Below are 15844 nucleotides of genomic sequence, written 5' to 3'. Positions count from 1 at the left end.
TCTAAGGCTGAGCCCAAAGACCAGTCTGCACTACTGAGGGTCAGAATGCCCAGGTCCCCACCTTCACCTTCCATTCAACGTGCTTTGCACCCAACCCATATAGCCATCCCTGCAGGTGGTACGTGGGACCACAGGGTGGCTTCCCCAATGTCAAAACAGAATTTATCTTTATTACTGAGAAATTAATACACATTTAAGATGATTCCTTGGCATATTCATTGGTGCATATCAAGTTTTACTGAAGTATTATCATAAAACAACATCAAGTATCAAGAGAAAACAAACCAGGGAAGATAACTCTTACACTGGTGAAATTAATTCTTGTGAATGTGATGTCCATGACTAAATGAAGAAAAGGAGACCAAGAGGTTCATGATATAACTATTGCTGTCAAAGGACTTAAGTTTTTAACCATGAATAATCTCCAAGTTAATTTAGATTAATCTAATTTTGTCACATTTTGAAATTCCACTATTGATTTTAAACTGTTGATATTTATAACTAATTTCACCATAACTTTCACTCTATTTGAGAGAGCGAAATAACTTTTTGTGAGTAAACTTAATTCTATATAAATTTTAAAGCTGTGATTTCAAAAAATGTTAAAAGGTCAAAAATCCACTGTGGGCAAATTTACTACCCTTTGGATCTGTTATGGCTGTTTACGGCCACTAATGTTAGCCGCTGTAAAAACACATCAGATGAATATGTTTTTTTCAAATTTTTTTTGCTCAAATCTCTTAATCAAGCTCAGTCCTTATCAAAAATATATATATTTTTTTTAAATATGGATTTTAACCCTTTAAATGCCAATTTCATAGGTGATGTCACTGATTTGGGGGAAAAAAAAACACAAAATGACCAATGTTCAATATAAAAAAATGATCAGAGGGTGGACATTTTTTAAGTGCTATCACACTCTTGGATAATGTCAAAGATTAGTTAAATTGACTTTGATGCATTTGATGCACTTTTCCATCTTCTCTGTAAAAATATACTCAGCATCAGATATATGAACATGGCCATTTATTAGAAACAGAATGCAATGAAACAACCTCCTCAAATAAACAACCAAAACAATGAACAATTGAACTGAACAATTAAACTGGACAATGATGCAAGAGGTGTGTGTGTGTGTGGGTGTGTGTGGGGGTGTATTTGCGTGTGTGTGTTCAGCTGCAGCAAGATATGCAGCATGTCACCTGGTGCTCCCTGCATGTATGTGCTCCACAGAGGGCACAGGTTGCGAATGTCCTTTTTTTTCGTCCTGCACACCATTTGCATGATCCCCTCCTCACTCCTGAGCTGCTGGGGTGTGCCGGTGGCTGTGGCTCAGGATCTGGAGGGGCAGCTGCAGCCTGGATCTCCCTTACCAGTGCAGCAGCCACTGGTGCATGAGGGAGGCATCTTCTCCTACATATTGCTGCAGAGACCAGAGCATTTCCCAGCTCTTCCAAGAAAAGCCTTCTTTTGAACTTTTTGGTCTGGTTCCAGAAGGGATCCACAGCTGTGAAGATGATGAAAGCATTATATGCTGAGACATCGATCATGTTAAAAAACAACGCTTGTGGCCACCGATTGGTTCTTCTTCTTGTGCTGTAGGTGCCGACCACCTGCAAAGATAAAAGAACAAAAAAAGAAAAGAAAACAATAAGAACATATTTTATCATGATAAGAAGTGTTTTTCAGTAAATAAATGTACTTATATAGTGCTTTTCTAGTCTTATCAACTACTCAAAGTAATTTTAATTAATTTTATTCTAAAGCTGCACATGACAATAAGAACAATCATGCAAACATTATCAAAACACAAATTGTATCTCCTAAATATATCTTTTACAAGCACATGATTTCAGTAAAAATTAACAGGAATAAAACGCATGTAGTAACTAGAAAAGCACTCAGAGAGCGTAGACCTCCACCATTATCACTATCTCCCAATAGTGAAGAATTCTTTAAAACATCCCTGGATCCGGATGGTGATCTGGATCACTCCCAAAATGTAATTCACCAATGACTCCCTCCCTGGTAGGTGGATACATGGTGAGGCAAAGCATTGGCTTCGCTACGCATGGACTGTCAAAAGCACCCATGGTCTAACCGGACGACTGAAAGTCATGGCAGAGGGTGAATATTCCTCTATTCCTCCCAGTATTGTGTGTATTCTTGCTACAATTCGCTGTCTTTCCCTCTGTTACGCTCCGACTCGTCTCCTCAACCAGGCATGCCTCTTTCAAACTCTATAAACTCCAAAACTTGGAATAGAAACACACCAAAAACTGCCACTGGGATTGAAGTTACTCATATCCGCCATCTCCTGGTGTAAAATGGGAACAGCACAAACCTCCACCATTAGCCCTATCTCCCAATAATAAAGAATCCTTTAAAAAAATTCCTGGATCCAGACGGTGACCCGGATCACTCCCAAAATCTAATCAGTTCTTCCTTCTGCCATTTCTGCCATTTCCTGAAAAGTTCATCAAAATCCATTCAGAACTTTTTGAGTTGTGTTGCTAACAAACAAACTAACAAACCCACCCAAATCACATAACCTTCTTGGCGGAGGTAAAAATATGTAATGGCACATACCTTGTCCAGATTGTCGACACCTCCCTTGCACCGGTTGTAATCAATGATGATGTCTGGCTTCATCTTTGGGCCTTCAGTCACCGCTGCCTCCCGGTGTTTTGTGCTGAGGAGGATCACATTTCTCCCCCGTCTTGGTAGGTAGCTGACAGCCGTGGTGTTCTTTGTGAAGCAAAAGACAGAGGAGAGGGTAGCTCGTCCTTTAGTCTGGACCAGGTTGGGTGGAAGCTCAGGTTTGTTCTTCCTGATTGTCCCAACCAAAGTCACTTTCCTTTGGAGAAGCTCCTGGGCAAGGGTGTATGAAGTAAAAAAATTGTCACACGTGACGGTGACGCCCTGGAGTCCCTCTGTCATCTCCAAGACAACACGCTTGCCCTGGCCCACCTCTGCAGCATCCCCCATCTTCCCGAGGTAAATGTCACACTTCCAAGCATACGATGTGGTGACATCAGCTGTTACCCAAATCTTCAACCCATATTTGGCGGGTTTTTTGGGCATGTACTGCCGAAATTTGCATCTCCCCTTGAATGGCACCAGCTGTTCATCAACAGTGACATCTTTGCCGGGGTTGAAAAGGAGGGGCAGGCGATGTGTCCACATTTCCCACAAAGATCTGATGGGCGCAAGCTTGTCCTCCCTATGGCGAGCTGGTCTCTCAAGCTTATCAAAGCGCAGAGATGCATTGATCTCATGAAATCTAAAAAGGGGCATGGTGGCTCTGAAAATAGCACGGCCGCTTCGATCATCCCAAAGGCAGCGTGTGGACTCTCCTTTGGACCTGTAGACTCCGGCCAGAATCAGGAGCCCGAAGTAAGCACGGAGCTCTGTGGAGTCCACATTGGTCCAACTCTTTGCTGTGCGGTTCCCATTGAGGTTTGTCATTTTGATAATCAGGTCCATCATCTCTGTCGTGAAAAAAAGGTTGAAGGCAGATTCCAGGTTGTGGACCCTCACAATGGCGTAGTGTGTTGGACCTGGAGTCAAGCCTCTGGCAGGCTGGGTAAAGTGTGTGGTCTCTGTGTTGGTGGGAAACCACACTTGCCCATTCTTTCCAACCCACCCAGATCCAGGATCCTCTGTATCCTCCGTATCCTCTGTATCCTCCTCGTCCTCAGTGGAAGATGATGGAGAGGATGATGAGGGCGGGGCAACAAAATCAGGATCTGAATCTGAGCTGGTTGTGTCAGGAGGAGAGTCTGATGAATCCTCCTGCTTGGTGGAAGAGTCAGGCTGCATAACCATTTCCAAGGCCTCGCTGCAGGTGAAGTGTCTCTTCATGGCTCCTGCTGCTTGTCTCAAAACCAAATGACCAGCAAAACTGCTTGCAAGTGCCTCAACACTCTTAGGCTCCACCTCTCACCATCTAAAGTCAATCAGGTCATTTTGTTTTGATTTCTCCTCTTTGTAGTTCTGGGAGCTGGGGCTCCTCTTCTCTCCATCAAAGGGACAACAAGGCTGCAGGTGCATACACAACACTCTTACTGGATGCTTGTTTTGTTTACGGCTCTCTGTAGCTCTGAGAGCAGGGGTGAATGTTTATATCTTCCCAGACAGATCAAGGTTAGTGCACAAATGTAACGCACCAACCCTTTTGTCCTGCAGCTGACCGTCCAGACCCTGAGCCACAGACATTTCTCCTGCAGTGGGGACAACACAAACAAGACAATACAGACATCATCAGAGACAAGAAAAAAATATAGAGATATGTATACATATAAACATATGTACACATACATAAATATATTTACACATCTACATACACACATACATACAAAAATACATACAAACATTCATATAATAAAATGGGGAGGGGGGTACAGAATCTTTCAAGGATTAAATAACATTTTCAATTATTATTTGCAGGTTATGCTGCATGCAGCATGCTCCATAGATACTAAGTCCATAAAAATAATACACCAGTTCTCCAGTTTGAAACTGTTCGGTTTGCGTTCTTTCCAGTTCATCAAAACAATCCGTTTGGCGGCTAAACAAGCCAATGCTATAATACTCTGTACAGACTTAGTCTGGAGAGTGTCAATTTTTACCTCTAAAATTCAAGTTATTGGACAAGGTTTCATATTAATTCTAAGAAAACATGACAAGTCTTTAGCAATGTCAGACCAAAATTGTTTGACAAGAGGGCAGTACCATAAGTGTAAGAGTGCACCCTAGGGATGGGCGATATGGACTAAAAAATTTATCACGATATTTTGCTGTATTTATTGCGATAACAATATAAATCACGATAAAAAATAGCATCATTCAACACAACATTTCTTACTATGAAAAATGTATCAAATTGGCTGCTTAACTACACCAGCTACATATAAATATAGATATATCTACAGTTATATAAATAGATATCTATTAATGTAGGGATATTTTAGTAAAAAAAACTATGTTGCTTCTACATTTAAGAGATTCAAAGAGAAATTTAGTTGGAAATAGTACAAATAATGTTCCAACTAATGTTGGCAGATTATTAAAAATGTAAGTGTCAGCATTAAAAATTGACCCTAAACTAGAAGTATTTACCGCACTATTTTACCTCCATATGGCCATTCCAGGATATGGTCTTTTTTGTCCAGTTTGCCTCTATCTTTAGTGTTTAAATGTAAAATACAGTCTGATATCCTCTTTTAAGTCTGGAGGTTCCTTCAGTGGAGCAGAGCTGCCAGGCTCCACCATGTTTGCTTTTACAGAGATAAGTCACTTAATGCAAGTCCAAGTTAAAACTTCTGTTGTTAAATTAATAAAAATAAGAATAAGTAAATTTGATAATTTATTTTTAACTAAGTTTGATTAAGCCCATGATGTTTAATAACACTGAAGCTTATAATGTGGTAGTAGTAGTTATAATCACATTTTCAGAGATAATACAGTTTGGTGCTTTAATGTTTATCTGTCCCTCCATCATACACTTCTGTCGGTCTGTCTGTCTGTGAGGTGTGTACTAAAGACACCTATGCACCTAACAAAACAAACATACATCATGTTATCTATCATATCATGTACATTCTATGTTTTTGTAAATGTTATATATTGCTAACCTTAAAGGAAATCTACATGAGATGCGAGTTTATTACTCACATCTTTCTAAATATTAGACTAAGCGCTCCGTTATGTCCTCGTATAAACTGTGGGACCATGCGTAATTTCCGCGGCTGTAAAACGGAGGAATAGGGGATCGTAAAATAAAGCACACTGTGCAAATTACCGTTGTCTGCTCCACGTCTGATTTCCTCTAACCAAACCATTAACAGATAATAGAGGTAGCTCCTCGTTTCAGAAACTCATCCTCCGTTTCATCTCCGCCTTCGGCCATGTTTGTTATGTTTCTGCACGTGAGTTACGAGTGCGGCGCAGTTGATGACGTATGTGTGCGCGACGATCGCAGACACATACGTCATCAACCATAGTTTATCGTTGTTATCGTTAAGGCCATTTTCTCATCCTGGAAAGTTTTTTTCGCGGTATATCGTAAACGATAGGATATCGCCCATTCCTAGTGCACCCTCTACTTCACAACCATGCCAGGACAGTTTGGATAATGTGCGGTCAATTTTATTCAATTTACAGGGTGTGAAATAGGCCCTATGTAAAATCTTTAATAGTATTATTTTGTATCTTACACATTTTGATATTTTTTTTACTATTTTGCAGTGCTGACTCCCATTGTGATGTAGATATTGTCATGTTCCCATTGAGATTTAGTTTGAGTGTTGCTGTCAGGTGTGGTTGAACATAGAAGCCTGTACATTGCTGAGACAGTGCCTTTCCTGCCAGCAACTCCCTTAAGTTATCATCCAAGACACTATTCTTACCAACATCTATGCCTCTAGAAGTTTCTGATTTCATAACAGATTTTAATTGCAAATAAGAAAGAAATTCAGAGTCCTTCAGACCAAACTGTGTTTCAGTTCTTTAAATGAAATCATATTTCCCCTTTCCATTACTTGTGCCACCTGTTTAATATTGTGCTGCTGCCATACATTATTTTGAAGGGTTTTATCACCTGCCATGAATGGAGGATTATTCCACAGTGGACATGAAGGTAGGGAAAAACCATTAAAGGCCAGGTGTTTGTGTAAGATTTTCACTATTTCACAGGAGAATTTTAATAGTGGGTTGTCCAGCCTTGGAATGATTTTAGGATTATACCACAGGATTGATAAAGTTAATTCTTTATGTTCTACTAAAATGTGTTCCTCAAGTCGTTCCCAACTACTAGCCTGTCTCTCACCATTATATGCCCATTGTAGGGGGTATCTTGAGTTATATGCAATATAATATTGATGGATGTCTGGTAGGCTTATTCCACTGCTGGTTCGTGTTTTTTTTTTTTTTTTTTTTTTACTTTTTACTTCTGCCAAGGAGGTAAAGGGATCGGCAGGGTTTGTTAATTTGTTTGTTAGCAACATAACACAAAAAGTTATGGACGGATTTTGATGAAATTTTCAGGAAATGTCAGAAATGGCATAAGGTAGAACTGATTAGATTTTGGGACTGATCTGAATCACTGTCTTGATCCAGGAATTTTTTAAAGGATTCTGCACTAGTGGGAGATAGGGCTAACGGCAGAGGTCTGTGCTCTCCGAGTGCTTTTCAAGTTTATGACTGATCTTTGGTTTTTTATCATCCCAAGAATTCACTTGTGTAGCCGTCATCGCCTGGTGTTCTACCTGTTGCAAGGGACTTGATTGCTGATTTAATTTCATCCTCCAATATAGGAGTATTTAGTGCTTACCTTTCCTCTTCAGATATACTCTGCCTGGCCAGAAAAAAAGTCGCCAACTGGATTTAACTAAGGAAATAGGTGCGAGCCTCCTATTGGATAATTACTGCATGGGGGATTATCTTTCAGCTGGCAACAGGTTATTTAACCCCAGCTGATGCAATGAGTAACTTCTCATTTCTTAAACAATGGATTTTTTTCTACCCTTTTTTCTAATGGCACGGGCATATTCCAAGATGACAATGCCAGGATTCATTGGGCTCAAATTGTGAAAGAGTGGTTCAGGGAGCATGAGACATCATTTTCACACATGGATTGGCCATCACAGAGTCCAGACCTTAACCCCATTGAGAATCTTTGGGATGTGCTGGAGAAGGCTTTGTGAAGTGGTCAGACTCTCCCATCATCAATATTAAAATTAATACAACACTGGATGGAAATAAATCTTGTGACATTGCAGAAGCTTATCGAAACAATGCCATAGCAAATGCGTGCTGTAACCAAAGCTAAAGGTGGTCCAACGAAATATTAGAGTGTGTGACTTTTTTGGTGGCGACTTTTTTTTTGGCCAGGCAGTGTAGTTGGGAGGTTTATATCTTCAAAAAAAGCTTCCATTACATCTTCAGACATATAACATTCTGATTTATACAGTGAGCTATAGAACTTTGTGAATGCTTCATTAACTTCTACTTGATCATAAACCAAGGACCCATCTTGTCCAATGCCCAAAGGCGTTCTGGGAAACATTAACCTTTAAACATCATAAGGTACTCACCCTTGGCTGAAGCAATGAAATAATGGAATCATGTCAAAATGAATGGCAGATCAACCCCAAAAATAAGCTGCTGTTGACATACTATTCTTGCTGGAACTCATAGTTCTGCAGCTCTCCAGACATGCTTCCAGTGTGCAAGATCGCTCACCATGGTCAGTGCAAATCAGCCAATGTATGTGGAAATTATGGCTAACAATGGTGGACTTATTTTACATTACTGTGGCTGCAAGGGGATATTGCAGTTGCTTAACCAAAGTGTGCTGAATGGACAATAAAGCATGTGATCAAAGCAATAGAAAGATATAGTGCACTTATTATGGAACTTAAATGTGAACAGTCCTACTTTTAACTTTCTTTTTCAAGTTCAGAACTTTAAACTTTTACATTTGAATCATGAAGTAGCTGCAGAAACAGGACCAAAAAAACTAGATAAGTTCAGATATAATGTTGTCAAAATGTTCCTTTCTCAAAATGTTCTGTCCAATCTCTCCTATTTCCATGTATAGCAGTGTCTAAAAGTACTAAAACTTTGAAAAACTACATCTACTTTATGAGACAATTGCACAGCAGAGTAACAATCAGAAATTGTAGGCACACTCCTGCACACTGTCTAAACCGCACAAAAAAATAGTGTTTATGAGTTTGCTTGCAAGTTCTGATAACTGGAAATTGGCCTTTTTTGCCATTGCCTCCTACTTTTGTTGGCTTTATGTAATTTCTGGTATTAATATAGATTATTTTTTACCTGTAATGCATCAAGGTTTAGAATTTGAGTAATGCAACAACACTGGTAGCTATAGTGGGGTCATCATATCACTGTAGATTACCATGCTAAATTGAGTGCAGTAAGCACTTCATGAAAATGTTCCTATTCTTTTGTTGTTCACTATCTTTCCAGCTAACAAAGAATTGCATAACATGCAGAAAAGCGTGACTGGACCGTTGCATCTTGTTAGTGCTGCTCTAATCATGTGTGGTTCTTTATTGTGCCAGATTTTAATTAGATAATCAATCTCCCCTCAGCTGTGGTGGTCTAAAGTTTTTGTGGAGTGCTTTATCAATGTCACTGTGGCAGTGACCCCCCTGTCCTCATTTCCTCCCCTCAGTAAGCTGCAAAGTTCATGGAGTTACAGTGGAGGATTTATCTGTGGGAATCTCTCAGGCTTGTAAAGCAAAAAGCAGTAAAGGCCGAGAGACAGACGGATACAAATGAGCCGCGGCAGCTTTCCAGGTGATTTATCTATCTTTACAAGAGGGTTCACTGGAGGAATACACCTCATCTGATATCTGGCACCTCTGACCCTCAGCCAAGCTTTTACAAGTTATCTTGTCAGTGAGCTAAATCCTGCCCTCTGCAGCCTAAACTCTAATGGCAGATGTTTATGTGAGGGGGCCGGACTCCCCCCACTTAGCTGGCCTGATGGAATTCAGGTGGCAGGAGCTAACAACATATGGAAAGCCCATTAGAGACTGCATTAGAAACGACCTTTGAAGCCCTCAGTCTGTGCTATATTTCATCATTTTGGACATTACCTGCAGAGGCATTAGGCTCGCTTTGACTCTGAATGGATTAGGATGTCTATTGATGTCTGAATTTGGGGGAAACTCAGATGAGTGGTCTGTCCCGTGCTGAAAAGCAAAAGAGAAAAACATGCTGGGTGATTCATCGTGTCAGAGAAGTGTTTTGAAGTCATTAGTTTCACTTTGAGGATACACCAGCAGAGTTAGGGTTGTAGAGTTTGTGCCCACACTAGGGTTGTCAAAAGTTCAAATACTTTAGTATTTTTCAATAACATGTGTTTTGAAATGATGCAATCTCCATTATTTCAATGATATTTCAACCAAAAGCTGTAGTAGGCAGAAGTAACTGAATTGCACAAACAGACCAGAGATATCAAAGCTTTGGGCACTTTGAACTCAGTTGAAAAACAAGACAGCAAATATCCAACAAGAACACAACACACATCTAAGGATGTTCCAAGCTAACTACAAGGCGACGCACGCTCAAGCTCAGCAGCGTCTCTTTTGTCCAGACCTTTTCAACCCTGATAATACGCCTTTAGACCGCCATTAGTTTTCAGGCCCTTAGGAAATCCACAGCACAACCAGGGGCTCGTTGGCAACCCTACTACCTGCCAGAACGATACCCTAGGCCATATTTACTCATCTCATCCACCCCTTACTCCGCCCTAAACTTGTGGCCAACATGAGGGAATATGAGGTTGTCAGTAGCAGCTTGACACACCTCAGCAGGAAAGAAATAAAACTAAAGGTGCAGTTGCACAGAAGTGGAAGCAGAGGGACATATTAAATATTTTTTCTGGGATCTCATGCTCAGTAATGACTGCAGTTTGCATGTTTGTTTCAGGAAGATAGGGTATCCTGACACACCAGATAGACTGTTATATAATCCATTGCATGAGTATATTTTACATTAACCTGGGAAACCTCAAAGTGTTTGGAAAGGGCAGGACTTTTACAAAAATTCTCAGAAGGCGATTGGACGGAGGTTTGTCACATTCATAATGGGACAACCAGAGCGAACCAGAGCGAAGACAAAAAAAAGATAACAAGCACGGGCAGCTCTAATGCTAAACTCAGCTACACAGGCTAGTGCTACTGCAGTGAAGAGCGAAGCATGTCAGTGGCTAAAATTCATGCCAAAGGGAGAAGAGCACAGACATCAAGCTTTCTGTGTGGCTCTTTGCTCTTGTTTTAATAAAGTAATGGCGTGATTAATCTGCCACTTTTCTAAGATAATATTTTATTATGATACTTGCCGCTAATGCTTTTATAGCCATCCAAGCTAATCGCTTTCCTGGCAGCAGCTATTGATTGCAAACTCATGCCAAAGCAGGTCAGTGTTTTTCAGTGCTGCTCCGTGGTCTTTATTTCATAAAGCTATGTGGTGCAATTCTGATAAAACTGCTGCTATATTATAGCTACATTAAAGCTAAATGCTACACCGGTGGTAGCCATTGCTATTGGCTGACAGTACAACTTAGCCCCGCTCATAGCTTCTTCCACGTCTGTCCTCTGAGTGGGTGTACATTTAACTGGCATCCTAGAGCAGATATTATCATTTTTTATTATTTCATTTTTATTCATTTCTTCATCACTGAAATATGCCCTGGTGGTTGCTCACCTCAATGATCTTTGTCATTTTACAGGGACGTTAAACATCTGACTGACAGTGGCAGCAGCTGCAGACATTAAAAAGACTAGCTTGACAGAAATAATCAGTCTTGTTGCTGTTGGTCCTGCTTGTTTTTGTATGTCCAGAGCCAGCATCTAACCAGTGTAAAACCCTAACAGTATGTTTAAATTAAACAGTTTGATTCAATATAGTTAAATCATTAAGGAAGTTTAAAGTTGTGTTTTCCTAGTAAAACTTGAATTATTAGATATCTTAAAATCTTAAACAAAGAGTCTGTGCTTCTTTAAACAGCATTTCTTTTCAAAGCATAAATCACATTAATGCTGCATGTGCTACTATTTTTTGGACTTATATGCAGACTCATTTGCATCTGCAGGCCAAACATAAATGTCAAACTGCTCTCTCTGGCTCATTAATAATAAAAGGGGAACATCCAGATCCCAAAGCTTGGGTGGCATTTTTGGCAATTAACGCACCGACTGTTGTAATTTCAAATACTGCCCTTAGGGGTCCAATATGCATATGATAAATATTTAAATGAAGCTGCAGTCAACAATGAGCCTGGGAGAGTGAGATTTAGGCAGCAGCTCTTTAGCCTCTGTCTATCACTATATGAATCTTTAACTGTGAACGTTCTCACCCTCTAGCTTAGAAAGATTCATAAATGTGTTAATGTGATCAGCTTTATCTACTGCAGAAAAAGACATGAAGGGAATATGAGTAAATCAATTACAGCCTTGGTTTTATTTTAAAGTTTAACTGCACTTTATTCAATCTTTATCAAAGAGGTAGAGTGTTTGAAGCGAGACCAACCTGACAAACTTCAACTCAAGTCTGCAATTAAAATAACGCCTTACTAAACACTGCTGGCTGCTGAGGCTGACCTGCATTATTTAGGAGCGTCTTGTACAAGGCTGTTAGCTTTCAGCAGGGTTTTCATGTTCATTTATCCATGGATTCCCTTTTAAAACCTGCTCAGGATTTGGTCTCTTCAGCTTCTGTGTTTATGGTGCAGTTGTCTGCTATCTGCTGCTGTAACTGTTTTCCACACCTATCAGGTGACTTTTAAGGCACAGAATATAATTTCAATTTAAATGCAAGACCAAAACAATAACAGAAGTGTAGTTTGGTGCAGTCATGCAGGAGTGTAGGATCATGGGAGCTGCTGTACTTGTAGAAATCTGTCAGACATCAGTCCAGCTGAAATCATGCTCATGGACAAGGTCGAGTCTGTTAGCACATTAAATTATTGAAGAGAAGCTGTCAATTCAAGGCTAAGTTGTACATTAAACAGCTTCAAAATAACACTGTTTCATGATTATTCTGCAACATGTATAAAGAAAGTATGTTAGCTTCCTGCTTACTATCAACTTAGTTGCAGGTCATTTACAGATGCTGTCATACCACAGCCAAGAACTCCAGATGGGGGGCAGGATGTAATTTCTGCATGGAGATTCATTATCAAAATGGCAAAGCTGTGTGCTGTTTACAGCTGTGCCAACTGAGCTGCTCCCATCCCTAGAAGTTTTAACACATTCAGGAAAGTTTTAAAGCTCACTGAGAAACAGCAAACATGGATTAAACGCCTCTGTCTTATGTCTGGATGAGGGATGTGATACATTTCTTTTGTATGGTCAGTCTCCACTAAGTTGTCCAGTTGAGCTAAGTATTGTTTGGCAAGGTAACCTGATCTTGCCTGTGTTTCAACATCTGTTGTCCATCCAACCTTTCCCATTATACAACAGGAAAACCATTAGTTAACCAATTTGGTACCAATTTGGCCTTTTAAATGTAGATGAAATAGTGCTGGTAATTGATTTTCACATTTCACATTTAGTGATTGCATTAGTTAGCTTAGCTGTTGTTGTTTTGTTGAAAAATCCAGGCCTGCTGCACTCTACCAGTGCAGCTTGACAACCATAGCTTTATCCAGTGTTGATGTTAGTGTCTTTGCTTTACCTTGATTGGTGCAGCAGGCATCCATTTGCAGAAGAGGTAGTCCTCGGGGCACTGGTCGTGTTATCAATTCCTGCTCTCAGCTCATGTTTGGTGCATGACATCCTCAACTCTCTGTCCCCATGTTTCCTTTCATTCTTCGGTTGTCCTTCAAATAAAGGCAAAAAAGCCAAAAATTATCTTTAAAGGAAAAAAAGCATGTTTATGGCAAAATGAGGATGAAAAGCTGTTAAAGAGGTGCTGCGAGTCTCCCAGCTTCTCAAGCTTCTCAAGACTCATGTCTCCCTTCATCTGGCATGACATGTAGTAGAAGGTCTGCAGGAGTAAGAACGCCTCCACTCCTGGCAAACCCATGTCAAAAAAAAAAATCACCTTTTATAAAGTGCAGGGATCATAGCTAATGTATTTTTTTTCCAATTCCCACTGATTCCAAACTGATGTTCTTCACTTCCTTACCCCCAATCTGACTTTCACATGTCATCAAGATCATGTGACTGCAAGCAACGTACAGGTACTAGAGGAGATAAAGGGATATTACACCATAGACGGTTAGACATGATATCATTTTGACACCTGGGATGATGGACAAAGCCTACTGAACAGCTGTTTTAAGGGTCGAAGAATATAAAAGGATTACTGTGCCACTTTGAGAGCAAATTTTCAGACCATCTACAACTAGAACATAACAGCTGACTAGAATGCATGCCACGTGTCTGCAAAAGGTCTATAAAGCTCCTCTTCACTGAAAGTTTCTAAAGTTGAAGGTGCCTTCTATAAAATCCTGCCTATGTGCAACTTTAAACAAACAGCAGATTTACCAGCCCTCAACAAGTATCATGAGCTGCTCAAGTAGCTGTGTATATGCATGTGTGTGTCTCTCAGTCCCAGCAGAGCCATTCCTGCAGGCAGCGGCTGCCGCTGCAAACACCACGGTGCTTAGTCAACCTGCCTGCAAGAACAACAGCTAGAATTTTAAACACTACTTATATCTTTTGTCTGACACTCAGCACATTGTGAGAGCAACATAATATCTGTCAAATCCAACACAGCCTTTGGGAAAAAGTTTCTTTTAACTCCTACTAGGAGGTTCTCAGCACAATATATAAATGCATAGTAATGCAATAAAAGGTAGTTACATACATAAATAAGGACTTGTTTTAAGTGCTTATTCATGCATTTGAGAAAACATAACTGCCCCCCCCAGGCAGAACAGTTACTGGTGCTTTAACAGTTAATGAATGCTTTAAAACATAATGCAATTATGCTTCTTTTTTAAACAGCTAAAAAGTTTCCATGTGCATAAACAGATGATGAATACTTAATATCACACTAAATTAGTCAGACTGCGTCTTTTGATTTGTTATTCCCAAATGCAATGTGTGCAAAGGATATTGTTCTGACTCTTGAAACTATGAATTGCTTTTCCATCCTGTGCTGAACAATCAATTTTTATACAACAATGTCAGCGTTTATTGCATTTATCATAAAGGCATATAAATAATTCAGATTCTAGCAGAGGCTGATTTAAAGGATTTATTCTCTGATGGTCTTGCAGATGTTTTACTTAAAAACTCATCAAAAACATGCCAGTCACTTGGTGAATGAGTTTGTGAGCTTTATTTTACTCAAGTTATAGGGAAATCAAAACTTAATTTGCTTTAGAAAATAACTTTTGACATCAAGTTGAGCTGCTATCCTACAGTAAGTTGCATGAGAAACATAATACCTGGCTTTGACAGGAATTTGTGCCATGACAATTCTACTGCTGCAAAGAAAGCATTGTTTTTGCTCCCACTTGTCTGTTTTTTAGCAGGATAACACAAAAAAACTTCTGACTCAAGGATCCATAAAGCTTGGTTGAGGGAGAGCCAGCAGTCCCAGAAGAAGCTGAACTGTGGGGTGCCTCAGTATGTGGCTCAATGAGGTAGTGCTAACAGTACTGAAATTATATCCAGACTAACTGGTTGCTTTGTTATATATGTAGCATAAATGGCTAGATAATTAGCTTTGGAGGAAGTCTGTTCAGGCTGCATGACGGCACAGTGGTTAGCACTGTTGCCTCACTGCAAGACGATTCCTGGTTCACTTCCCAGTCAGGGTCTTTCTGTTCAGAGTTTGCATGTTCTCCCTGTGCATGCGTGGGTTCTCTCCGTGTACTCCGGCTTCCTCCCACCACCAAAGACGTGCTCATTAGGTTAAGTGGTGACTCTAAATTGGCCATACGTGAATGTGAGCGTGCCTGGTTGTCTGTCTCTATATGTCAGCCCTGTGATTGACTAGCGACCAGTCCAGGGTTTACCCAGCCTCTCACCCAGTGCCAGCTGGGTTAGGCTCCAGCTAACTAATTTTGGACAAGAAGGCCTGGCTAGCAATCTCTGTTCCAGTTTATCCCAAAGGTGTTTCATGGGTTGTCTGTTGCCACAGAGTTGGAAGCAAAGTATTGTCCAAAAGATTGCCCTTCACTGGAGATAAAGGGCCTAGCCCAAACCCAGAAATCAGCCCGATACCTCCACCAAACTTTACAGTTGGCACAGTGCAGTCTCCCAGCCCCTGCCAAACCCAGGCTCACCCATTTGACTGCCAAACAGAGAAGTGGAATTAGTCACTCCACAGGACACACTTCCACTGCTCCACA

At 40.3% G+C, this 15844-nt stretch overlaps 1 protein-coding gene across 3 annotated transcripts; it reads right to left on the bottom strand.

Annotated features, from left to right (window-relative positions):
• Positions 1-1007: 1007 nt before the first annotated feature.
• Positions 1008-13228, bottom strand: LOC121516499 (piggyBac transposable element-derived protein 4-like). Of its 3 annotated transcripts, XM_041797821.1 has the most exons (4): positions 5804-5907; positions 4170-4223; positions 2590-4041; positions 1008-1613 (listed from the first exon to the last, which is right to left on the bottom strand). In XM_041797821.1, exons 3-4 carry the CDS (start codon positions 3862-3864, stop codon positions 1173-1175), a joined length of 1716 nt encoding a protein of 571 aa, XP_041653755.1. In that variant the 5' UTR covers positions 3865-4041; positions 4170-4223; positions 5804-5907; the 3' UTR covers positions 1008-1172. The 3 variants fall into 3 exon arrangements, with proteins under 3 accessions (XP_041653755.1, XP_041653754.1, XP_041653753.1); XM_041797820.1 differs by lacking the exon at positions 5804-5907 and adding an exon at positions 13213-13228 and having other exon boundaries at positions 2590-4223; XM_041797819.1 differs by having other exon boundaries at positions 2590-4223.
• Positions 13229-15844: the final 2616 nt, after the last annotated feature.

The sequence above is a fragment of the Cheilinus undulatus genome, linkage group 10, assembly GCF_018320785.1.
Source record: "Cheilinus undulatus linkage group 10, ASM1832078v1, whole genome shotgun sequence".
NCBI classification, from domain to species: domain Eukaryota; kingdom Metazoa; phylum Chordata; class Actinopteri; order Labriformes; family Labridae; genus Cheilinus; species Cheilinus undulatus.
This window is presented reverse-complemented; position numbering and strand designations above follow the sequence as displayed.